At 39.6% G+C, this 11,810-nt stretch overlaps 1 protein-coding gene and 1 long non-coding RNA gene across 6 annotated transcripts in view; one reads left to right on the forward strand and one right to left on the reverse strand.

The window, feature by feature from the left end:
• Positions 1-1,168: 1,168 nt before the first annotated feature.
• Positions 1,169-2,768, forward strand: LOC104873506. Its single transcript, XR_783494.3, has 3 exons — positions 1,169-1,258; positions 1,340-1,414; positions 2,533-2,768. It is a non-coding gene; the product is annotated as an uncharacterized LOC104873506 (long non-coding RNA).
• Positions 2,769-6,110: 3,342 nt separating this feature from the next.
• The window catches only part of Fryl (FRY like transcription coactivator), a 176,745-nt gene continuing 171,045 nt past the window's right edge, over positions 6,111-11,810 (reverse strand). For 3 of the 5 annotated variants that reach the window (XM_033758800.1, XM_033758799.1, XM_033758802.1), the window contains 4 exons: positions 11,416-11,433; positions 10,548-10,658; positions 8,527-8,717; positions 6,111-8,215 (listed from right to left, as the gene is read on the reverse strand). In XM_033758800.1, the coding sequence (XP_033614691.1) occupies positions 7,957-8,215; positions 8,527-8,717; positions 10,548-10,658; positions 11,416-11,433 (579 nt within the window). In that variant the 3' untranslated portion in view covers positions 6,111-7,956. The remainder of the gene's footprint in view (positions 8,216-8,526; positions 8,718-10,547; positions 10,659-11,415; positions 11,434-11,810) is intronic. The other 2 variants (XM_033758803.1, XM_033758801.1) reach the window with 1 other exon arrangement.

The following is an 11,810-nucleotide window of genomic DNA, read 5'->3' on the forward strand; positions in this document are numbered from 1 at the left end:
GGCGGGTGGGCGCTTTGCCCTCTGAGGATCGATGGTGGATACAAACACAAGGAGGGGAGGTGAACTTGCTGGAAGGACTGCCAATTCCCCAAGACCCCTGCACCATCGCCTCACCGAATATGGCAGAGCCCTTGCCAGACGGCACCCGGGGGCCTGAGACGCTGACCTCTGATTCTTACCTGCCTACCTCACACGAGTCTGCTGAAAGCTAGAGCCTCCTACTGTGTTCTCTAGGACCTTGCCTTGCTTTTCAAAAGCTCCCCATTCTGAAATCGGGAGTGCTGGAGTCTTCGGGCTGTCCTGGGCTGCTGCCTGACAGTGGAGCCCCACGGGGCTGTGGCACATGCGCAGCTGTAACCCAGGGAAATGGGGGTGAGACGTAGTAAGAAGTGTTGCGTGGCATTTTCCGCAGCCACCTCAGGTCCTTGTGGATTTGGGAGGGCAAGAAGCTGGGGCTGTCAGTCGCAACTGGGCTGCTGCCCTACACAGCTGGGTGTGATCTTAGGCAAGCTTTAAGCTCCTTGGTCTTTATAGTATTTATTCACCTATGAAATCCCTTTAAGTGCTCTCCAAAGTGCCTACTAGTTCTCTAGGCCTACTTCTGAAAACTTCAAGCTTGTTTCTCCCTGGGAAGGAGAAAGGGACGCTTGAGGATAAAGTAATACACCTGTAGTTCATATTAAATGTGCCATGTTTAGAGTTCTATGACATTACTGTTTGATGGAAACTTAATTAGTACTGTAGAGAACTTGGATCGTCTCCTCAAAGAATCTCAGCTGCAGAGTCTCCTCCTTTTAGCTTGCCTTCATCTGTGCTTGCTCTAGGATCAGACTTTTTCCTACAGAGAAAAGCCCTACCTGACAATCCCAAGCTTCTAAGAACCCTGGATATCTGGTGTTTCCCTTGCCTGGCCGAGGAAAACACCTAGCCTTATGATTAAAATTAATCAGACATTTTGCTGTTGAGGGCCCATTCCTTATCAGTCTGACTGAGCCATTAGCTTAGTGACTCTACTGAAGAGGTTTACCCAAACCTGACCTTATTTCCCTCTGTTGTCTAGAATAAAGTTGCCAATTCTAAGCTGCAAGTAGATCCTTCCCAGCTTCAGAAATGAGAGATAAATGAAGGTGTCTTGTTGGATAACCTCTGGTATCCTATTGTTCAGTTCTTAGAGCAGAAATATGGTTATTATCACTGCAAGGACTGCAACATCCGCTGGGAGAGTGCATACGTGTGGTGTGTACAGGGCACGAACAAGGTAAGAGACACCATGTAACTGACATCCTTCCGTTGAAATGTTGAGGTGCTTTTGCTCTATGTTTATTCTTTCTCATCACAGGTTTACTTCAAACAGTTTTGCAGAACTTGTCAGAAGTCTTACAATCCTTACCGAGTGGAGGACATCACCTGTCAAGTAATTCAGATGTTTGCATTTTGTGTCTCAGTTGGGTAAAGGAAGAAGAGGGGTTTTGGTACACTTTCTTGAATGTTTCCTAAAAGAGGCTAGTTTCCTAGTGATTCTAGGTTTTCATTGCTGTTTGCTAGGAGTTGTAGGAATTGTGCTCCAGTCTGAAATGGTGCCTAGATAGTAACAGCTTCCTTCTGCCTTTGGTCAAAACTTTGAAACAATATGGGAGAAAGCTTGCCTTACCTGTTAGCCTATAAGAGAAAGCAAACTGAAAACAGAATACTGTTCTAACTCAAGGTGGTAAATGTTGGCTACTTTGTCCAAGTGCTTCTTAGGAAGCACGTACCCAAGTTAAATTATTTAGTAGAAGCACAGGAGTTGAAAGTTTCAGTCTTGCCCGCCTGAGAGCTCACAAAGGAAGTTTGTTCAGAGGGGCTCAGCTTTATGGGATTAACTAACATGGATTGTTTACTCTTAAAACCTTACTCTTAGTGCTGTGCTAAGGGATTTAGATATTTAAGAAGAAAGAAATTACTGAATTTGCCTGTTTTCACACAGCTGATGAGCCTGAATTGCCACCAGAGAGACTAATCAATGCTCTTCAGTCTTGGGTATTGAAAGCATTAGCCCCCTAGGGTGTTAGAGAGAGTAGATATGGAAAACCATTCAGAATCTCTTAGGTCAGCCACCCTTTCTAAAGTAAGATACCTGAGGCCAGTGACTCAGCTCAGTGGCAATGCACCTGCCTGGCAAGTGCAAGGCCCTGAATTCAATCCCAGGAAAAAGAAAACAACAACAAAAAGTAACTTAATCACTCTATTGGCTTTCATTGACCAGTTCATCCCCTACTTGTTTGTTTTTTGTGCACTTGAAGGATGTGGAAGAGTAGAATATTTTTTTTCTTAGAACGTTACATACGAAACTTAACAGAATTGAATCCACTACAGCACAGCTAAACACTTTTCCTAAACTTCTCATTGCTGGGCCAGGGGTGCAGAAAAGATTAGCACAGGACCTTGCTTAGCGTGCATTCAATTATCTGAATGGACTAGAAAAGTCAGAGTGAAGTTCTAGGAAGTTGCCAAGAGTTTCTTTTGTACGTACTTCTTGCTCTGGTTTTTCAGAGTTGTAAAAGAACTAGATGTTCCTGCCCAGTAAGAATTCGCCACGTGGACCCCAAACGCCCGCATCGTCAAGATTTGTGTGGGAGATGCAAAGGCAAACGCCTGTCCTGTGACAGCACTTTCAGCTTTAAATATATCATTTAGTGAATGTGAAAAATGGTTCTGCTGAACGTGTGCTAAGGGAGCAGAAGTGAGGTTTTCCTTTGTTCTTCTGTCTCTCCCTCCTTAAAGTACTTCCGGGGAGGCAATGTATTTGGACAAAGCCTTCAAATAAAAGTATTGCAAAATAATTTAAAAATTGCATAAAATCTTCTGACTCAAAATAAAGTTTGAGGAGTGCTTATCTTCTGCTGCCAGTCTAAGCCTGTCATCTCTTAGCCTCTGTTATGGTGTAAGATGGGCCAAGCTGAGCAAGTTACAAGCACTGGAGAAGGACTGAGAAGGTTTATGGCCCTGCTTAGGTCTGTGGGTCCGATGTTAATTGAATTAAAAGACTTCTGACCATCCAAGTAAGATGCCTTCTGGGGCAGGAAGAGGCAGAGCCATTCCTTGGTGGAAAAGAACTCAGAGAAAAGGGGGGGGGCTGCTGGGGTGTAAACAGGAGTGTCTGTGTGTGTAGGTTAAGTAGGGGAACTTCTGGGGGAACCAAGCTACACTGATCAGTACCACTGTGGGCTGAGTGAGGCTTGGGAAGAATAGCTGCAGACAGGTGACTTAGATGACTCACTCATCAAGTAGACTTAAGGTGGTAACTTTTACAGTTTTACTTTTTTGTGTGTGGCACTGGGGGTCAAACTCAGGACCTTGTGCTTGTGAGGTAGGGTTGGTGCCACTGAGGTAAATCCCCAGCCCTAAGAAGTTTGTTTTTATTTATTATTTATTTATTTTTTGGTACCAGGGATTGAACTCAGGTCTTTGTTCTTGCAAGGCAGGCCACCAAACCGCTGAGCTAAATCCCCAGCCCTTTAGTTTTTAAAAAGCATCGTAAAGATTGAGTTAAACACACATTAGCCTTCATTGTCCTTGACGTAGTCGGAGCCCCCTTCAGATTTGTACTGGGTGTAACACCTTTTCTACAACGGGTTCCTCGATAAAACCCCACAGCCAGACTCTCCTAGACATAGGTGGCACTGTCTAGAGCCTGGGGAGCTTTGAATGGAACTGGGGGTATTGGTCTGTGGAAACCTCACGGTTGCAGCCAGGTGCTAGCTGTCACTTCTGTTCTGAATGCCCTACCTGCCTTACTGAGAAGGGCGGTAGAAGTCAGTCTGTTAACATCTTGGACACTGCTATGTGTTCAATGGAGTTAAAAGCCTAAAGTGGGCATAAGGTTTGTCTATTCCTGTGGACCTAAATGGTGCCTGTCAAAGGGCGCAGGGCTAGGGCCCCTATCCCTGCTATGTCCCTACTGAGGTATCTGACAAGCACGGAGATGCTGCTAATGGAAATGAAGCATGAACCCACTTGCTCAGCGATTTTCTTGCAGAGTACAGAAAATAAGTTCAGTGCAGCCTCCATCTTCTGGAGCTTTAGGTACAGGGTATCTGGCTAGAAGATTTGGGAATCTGACGTGTGATGAGGAAGCACTGCTTGGCTAAAGGCCTGTAATAAACAGTGGGGCTGGCGTGGGAAAGCCCAGTTAAAGGACTGGCACTTCAGCTGAGCTGAGGTTTGAGTAGGGAAAAGAGGAAAGATGAACTTTTCAGGCTGAGGTGATGTGTCCAAAGGTCCGGTGGTAGAGGAAATCAAAGAGGCCATGGTGGTGGAATACTCTGGAGGATGCGGTAGCAGGTGAAACTAGCAGGGCCAGATTAGGATTAATCAGGCCCTGCTCGGGAGTGGTCTTTATCATTGAGAACCTACTAAGAGGTTTTCAAGGTGTGATGGGGGTAGTGGGTCATGGTGACAGTCACTTTGCCATTAATACTCAGGATTGTCCCTCCTGCTTAAAACATCCCATTGCCACTTTCTGAAGTCCTCTTTTGTCTCTACTTGCACTATCACGACTACCTCAGTGTCCTGAATTGATTCAAAATATCTTTTGTGGTCATTTTGTCTTTGGGAATTCCATAAAAACAATGGAATAAGCATGTGAAGCGAGAGATGATTTTGCAGGATTAATTGCAATGTGTTTTACTGAAATCCAATTTTTAATTTTAAACATTTACCATATATTTGGATCACTCCTTGCAAAATATGGTCAATAAGTATTTGCTGAATAAACGAGTATGTGAATTATAGAAATCTATCTGAAGTTCAGTCTACTAAAGTGGGTTTATTAGATTATTTTTTCATGTATGTCACTGGTTTTACTAACACAGTAGCTACTTTACAGTTGAGGAAAGCAGAGGTCAGACTGTGTTTTACTTACGGTTGGGCATTGAGACACTGAACAAAATGGCACAAAAACATGTCTTGGCTTATGACATTTTTGCCAAGGAGAAGGCACAGTCTGTCATACTTCTGCAAACAGTGCAAAATGAGAATCTGTTCTAAGATGGCTTAGGAGAAGCTGGAAGGAAATACTCTAAAATGTTATCTCTGGGTGTCAAGAGAAGTGATCACAGTTTTCTTCATATCTCCTATATGTTTAAAGTAAACATAAGTAGTGTGGTACATGTGACTAAGTCGAGCACTCTGGAAGGCTGAGGCAGGAGGATCAAAAGGGGTGGGGATGTAGCCAGCGTACACTGGGTTCAATCTTCAGTACCATTGAAGAAAATACTCTTTCTAGTGGTTCTGTTTTATTCCATTTAGGTTTTGCTGGTGTGATACACCCACGGTCGCTGAGCCTTTGCCTCGAGAACATGTAACGGTTTCTCCACTTTAGGTAAGTTGTGGATTATAACCAGACCCTCTATTTCCATCACTAAAAGTAGGAAATACAGTGGATCTTCATGTTGTGACGGGCCTGACATGAACAACTTGGGTTAACAGGGGTACTTTAATGGAGGATTCACCTGCCTCTTGTTATGTATATAGTGTGTACCCAGACCTCAGCTGGACTGACTCACAACCAACTTGAATTACAACCAGCCCTTGGAGCTGAGTTTGTGTAAGGGTCTGCTGAATTCCTAACTTGTGTAAAAAAGTCTTTTGGCGTTGGTGAAGCACCATACAAACAGCCACATTTTTTTTTTTTTTTTGCTATTATTTTAGACTCTTTTAAAATGATAAATGTAGTGGACAAAAGTAAAAGGGTTGTCTGTATCAAAACTGGACTCTTAAGTGGAACGAAATAAGGTAATAAATTAAGCCCTTGATATTTTCTGTCAAATACAAACTAAATTCAGAGGAGGAAGTGCAAAGAAAGACTGGATTTGAGGAAAATCCAACTGCAAAAAAACCTAGTGAACTTATGTTTGCATCTTGTTTTTTGAGGTGTACTCATTTTTATTATTACTAGATTCATTACATATAAATACAAAACAAACCTCAACTATTCAAAACTTTTGGTTTGGGTAATCAGTTAACTATTCTTTTTTTAAGGAAAACTATACTTGAAAATTATTCAGATGACACTGGGAAAGTTTCTAAATAATAGAGTCATTTATCCTTTGAAAATACCACACAAACCAACAGCTACAATACTTTTTATTTTTAACAAAAAGGATGTAAGGGTAAGAAAAAATAGGGGAGAGTAAGACAGGATATAAAGTGTGATGTGTCTCTGGACACCATCCTTCTCTGCTGGCCCCACACCCAAAAGTTATTAAATAATTTAAAGGACACCATTTACAGTACCAGAACACCATTAAAATAATTTTTTATAAGGGTCAAAAATTACAGTGATTATGAAGGTGCCGTGACCAGTTACGGAATTTTTCAGGAAACATAACTGCAGTCAGCAGTCCAGTGGCGGTGTGCACAGTGCCTTCAATTCATGCACTCGAGCGTAGTTACGTTTCCAGCAGGTCCACACCCCCACAAAAAGGCAAAGCTAAGCATTTCATTTCCACATCCCAAACTCTGGAATCACAGAGCCCAGTTAAAAAGTCACAGTGGATAAGAGATGCGTATAAAAAATACAAGGTGTTCCTTTCAAATCAGAGGAGTTGTGGGACTACATTCTTTTACAAAATGCTATTTAAAAAAGGACAGAGAATGCAGTCTGTGCTACACTACAGACCAGACAGTGAATATGAACATTGCGTGTTGTGGAAGTCAGTCATCAGGCTTCTTTCATTTCCCCAAGGGCCCAGCTTCCTGCAGCATGTAACATACATGTGAGTCCTGAATAAACATCTAAAAACGCATTTGCATCTCTCCTCTTGAATTCTGCAGACTTCAGAGCCTGCAGCCCATGTACTGTATTCCATCAGTGACCACAAATTTTCCTTTAGCTCTGTAGACCTATTCCTGTATAGCAGTGCATGGCACAAATGTACAAGAAAATACTGGTTTTAGTCTATACAGTTTCTATAATAATTATGGAGTAAAATAAGTTAACTTTTCTAATGGAAATAGCTGACAGGCAGCATACATCTTTATTTTACATTTTAAAGTCTCTGCAGGCATCTACTTTGGTTAGTTATCAACAGTTGTAACATAAGCACTGATCAGAGAACTGAGCAGCATTCCAATAACATTAACAGATATATTATTTCTTTTTGAAATACCGGGAAAGCCCAGCTTTAAAATATTATTAAAATGTTCTACCATTTACACGCTATGAAGAGTTAGATCTAATAAAATAAAATTTCTTCAAAAATAATCTTGCAGTGCGCTCTTTTAGGCATGCTCTGAGACGTTATTACCAAACATCCACACCTTGAAAATAGGACTGTCACATATCCATACATTCCATCACACATAAATGCACGCACGCGCACGCACACACACACACACACACACACAAATTCCTTATACAGATCAAAAAACAAGAACACTCCATACCCTTTTCCCATAAGTTGAAAAAAAAAAAAAATCAATGGTTTTTACAAATAAGTCTTTCTGTGTCTGTCTGAATGGATGTTCATGTAGATGACTAAACATCAGTTGTTGATTTAGTTGATGACTGCTAGAAATCCAAGCAGCTTTGCAGGTCTTCGGCTAAAATGAACCAGCTTTGATTCCAGCCTCATTTCACCTGCTCCAGCAAGTCTCCTTATCAGAGGCCATTAATGCAAACATTCTTGGAATTCTTCTTTCTCCAGGAAGTAATGTATTTGTATGCATCACTTTTAGCCCTTTTCTTTTCACATAAGTTAATTAAAAAATGCCTTCTTCATACAGTTATTGTAGGAGGTATTGGCAGCTGTTAAATAATTAATTTTTTCTTGAGCTCTGTTTTGGATACAGTTTGACATTAGTTACACTATAGATGAAGATGCTGCCAGGAGAGTTATCAGTGAATTGCAAGGGTTCATGAAAGGTGCTTGGTTAATACTCTGTTTCATTTCTCCCCACAAGGCCTGAGGTTTCTCAGAAGCCAGTGCTCACCATATTTCCAATGGGTTTGGCCTGTCCTGGAAGCTGGTAGGACTGCACCATGCGGAGAGACTCTCTTATCTCTAGGTTGAGCTCCATCAGTTTGTAGTTCGCTTCGGACATGTCCAGGTTGGAGCCGACAACCGCGAAGCTGCCTGTCTGGCCCAGAGTCTGATGGTGAAAGTAGATGTGTAACAGTGTCTGCACCGGGTCATCTTCACAGCTGCCAAAGATGTCACTGGGCCAGAGAGACCTGGAAATACACAAAATTTGAAGTTCTGCGATGTAAGCAATTAAGATGAACTGTATTTTAAAGTAATGCTAATCACAGTAGAGTTTCTTGGCTAAGTAACAATCTATTTTAATATCTGAACCAATATATTAAGTATCACCTGAGGGTGAGAAAACATTGCTGGTATCGCTTCAGTGATAAATGCTGAAAAGTCCTATTTTCCTTTCACAAAGACAGGGTATTGACTCATCAAATTGAAAACCAAAACCTAAACTTAGTAAACTTCCACTCAGGTTATACAAAGCCATCTTTAAATTCCCTCATTTTTTTACCTGAAAACTTTGACTTGTGCTACAGCTGATATAAATTCCTTATTTTTCAAAGTTTCAATGAGAGAATGAATGGCAGTTTCTATCGTGGTTTGTGCAGCTTTAGAAATATCAATTTCTTCATTATCCAAAGTAGCTTCAGCTTCTTTGAGGATACTTTCCAGTTGGGCAAGTTCCTCTGACATATTGATTACCTAAAACAAAGACATCTTTGAGGGTCTCTTCATATGTTCAGTAACAAAAGCATTTAATTTGGCTGTGAGGATACACCTGATTATAGGAGTAGTTTCTCTTGCTTTATTATATTTTTATTTCATTCAATTTATTGGTACATATTAGGTATACAGTACAGTTACATTCATCATTGGGATCTTGTACCTTTACGTGACAGGTATTGGTTCTTATTTTTTCCCCATTCCCCTGCCCTCCCCCTTCAAACCCTCCACCCCGCTTCCCTATTACAAAGACTTTGTTTCCATTTTTTTCCTTTTCTCATATTTTTTCATTTCCCTTCTTTCCTTTCACCTTCCCCTACCCCATTTAGACCTTTTCTTCCTATTTCACATTATCAGTTGTACATTTTGATTCTTATTTACACTTCATTTTTCACATCAGGGCAACTATTCATTAAGTTTCTCTCATTTCAAAGTTTACTATCAAATGTTAAATTTAGAAGGACAGTTAATATTTCAAGTTCTACATTTAGTCAGAATAATTTCAGCCACCAAATAGTCTTTAGTCTCGATAAAACAAATTGTAATGAATGTTTATATTTTGGTTTTAATTCAGTAACTTAATTTTGAATAGTGGAAGTACATTTCAAGTATTTTTGACAGGAAAGTCTTTGTATTTTAAAAGGTTAGTCACTATTTTATATAAACACCTACATGCATTTTCACAGATTTAACTTTTTAGAAATTAAGGATTTTCCCCAGTGATATTTTTAGTAAGGGAAAAAGACTAAAGTAACTATGAACCTATATATATTAATGAGTTAGCATTCTAAGGATTTTAACATGTTTGTGTGTATATTCATACACAAGCAGTGATCAAAGTATATAGTGATGTTTAAATTTTTTAAATTACAGTAAAAGACATTGCCAATAGCCCCCCTCAAGATGTTCTCCCTTACTTCGAACACCCTTATGCCATCATTCTTGATATTCTGAGGTAACTTTAGAAGTCCTCTTTCATGTTTTGTTTTTGGTACCGGGGACTGAACTCTGGCCCTTGAGAGGCAGCAGTGGAACCACTGAGCCAAATCCCTGGCCCTCTCTCTCATGTTTTAAAGAAACGCAATGAAAAATACAGTGCTGCTGCCAAGCGCCATCCAGTGGAAAGGCAGGAAACGTTACACTGTGTCCTACCTTCCTTCACCAGATCTGGCACCATGCAACTTCTGAATCTTCCCTAAGTCAAAATGACCATAAAGGTATTGAGGACATTGAGGAATCCACGACAGCACAACTGAAGACATGAGAGATTTCCTCAGTGCTGCAGGAAGTGGCAAGAATGATGATATAAATGTGTTTTAAATGAGGGGGAATATTTTTAGGGGTATTAATGGCAACACATCTTTTACTATATAATAAATTTTAAAAAACATTTAAACATTAATTTCCATCTCCTATTCACAGAATACACAAAGTGTTAGGGGTTTCATCATAGTTTTTTTCCCCTCAGTACCAGGGATTGAACTCAGAACCTTGCACTTGCAGTGCAGGTGTGGACTGAGCTAAATCCCCGGCCCTCATCATACAGTTTTAATGTCTATTGTTATGCTCTGCTTGACTTTTGACTACAAATGATCTATATCTGTATTAAGGTCTTGAGCCTCTGAAAACTACTGGATGTTGCTGTCTTATACGTGAATACGTATGGCATAGCACGTCATCCAAGAAGTACCTCTTTATCTGAAAAAAGTGACTCCGTGTAAGTAACTCTGAACCTAGCTACTCTCACCAAGAATATAAACTTTGAAGTTTTCTTGAATCAGTTATTGACTAGGACAACTAAATATTTACCTCTGCTTCATTTTTTATTGTATTTACTTGGTTGATAAGTTTACAGTAGGCCTGGAACAGAAGCAGCAATTGAAAATGAAGTTTGTACAACCTTCGGCAGAGCTCCAGTTCCTAGAAATAAATAATACCATATTAAATTTAGGTGTTATTTTTCCATATTTGACTAGACAGCATATTTCCAATAGAAAATTATGAGTAATTATGTTAAAATTGTTTTGGCATTTATTTTTCAGAGTAAGCAAGTTAATATGGTGTGAAGCTGATGAAAGGCAGATGAAAGATGCTTTGAGGACTGGCAGTAAAACAAATATGAGGATCACTGCTGGTTACATAATTCATTTTTAGTATAAAGCAATTTTAACACTGGCTAATAGAATTTATCAAAGGCAATATACAGGATGCTTTAAAAGGACTCTATAATTTAAATCTTTAAATTCATAATGGAAAGAATTTACAATGCATAGAGTTTTGCCCCCATTGGAATGTACATCTTTGCATTTATCAACAAGTTCTTTGTAAAGCAAAGTGAATCTGGGTAAACTCTTATCTACACAAAGTTTATCCTCTAAAGAAAGCCACTGAGGAATCTCAATGAAATAATCTTGTATACTTTGATTTTTTTTAAATTAAAAAATTTAAAAGATGTTAGTTATAGAGAAAGGCAACTGCTACTTGCACATACATATTAATTATAAAGTCTCTTTTAGAACCAACATTTCATGGATTAGGCTACATAAAATCAAAGCACACACTACTTTAAAAGTAGTCCATGACAAAACATTGCTAGGTCACAATAGGACAAATGGCAGATGAAAACCAGTTTGTCTGGCAAGGATAAGTAGTCTATAAATCAAGACAGGTCACTTACTGCTAGAATTTCCATTTGCTAAGCAAGGTGATCGGGTCACAAAAAATAGAAAGAAAAAGACCAAGAATTAGTGAAAGAAATCATTTTAAGTAGGGTCATAGATGTCCCAGGCAAAATGAAGAACATATACTCACAGCCCAAGAAAATTTTATGCTATTTCCAGTAAAACTTTACAGACATTTATTGCAACAATTCGGGGTGTTTTTTTTTAAACACCTTGCCAAATAATAACATACATTTAGACTATGGTTTATTTCTGTGTAAAAGCTACAAAGAATAAAACAGAACTAATGTGATCCTGAGAAATTTGGCTAAGGTTTTATAATCTTTCCAAACAATAAAACCCTCAAAACTCAACTGTATTTTTTTGTTTTTTTTTTTTTTTTGTTACTTGG

This window comes from Fukomys damarensis, unplaced genomic scaffold (genome assembly GCF_012274545.1).
Source record: "Fukomys damarensis isolate Sample0158 unplaced genomic scaffold, DMR_v1.0_HiC HiC_scaffold_35, whole genome shotgun sequence".
Lineage (NCBI taxonomy): Eukaryota > Metazoa > Chordata > Mammalia > Rodentia > Bathyergidae > Fukomys > Fukomys damarensis.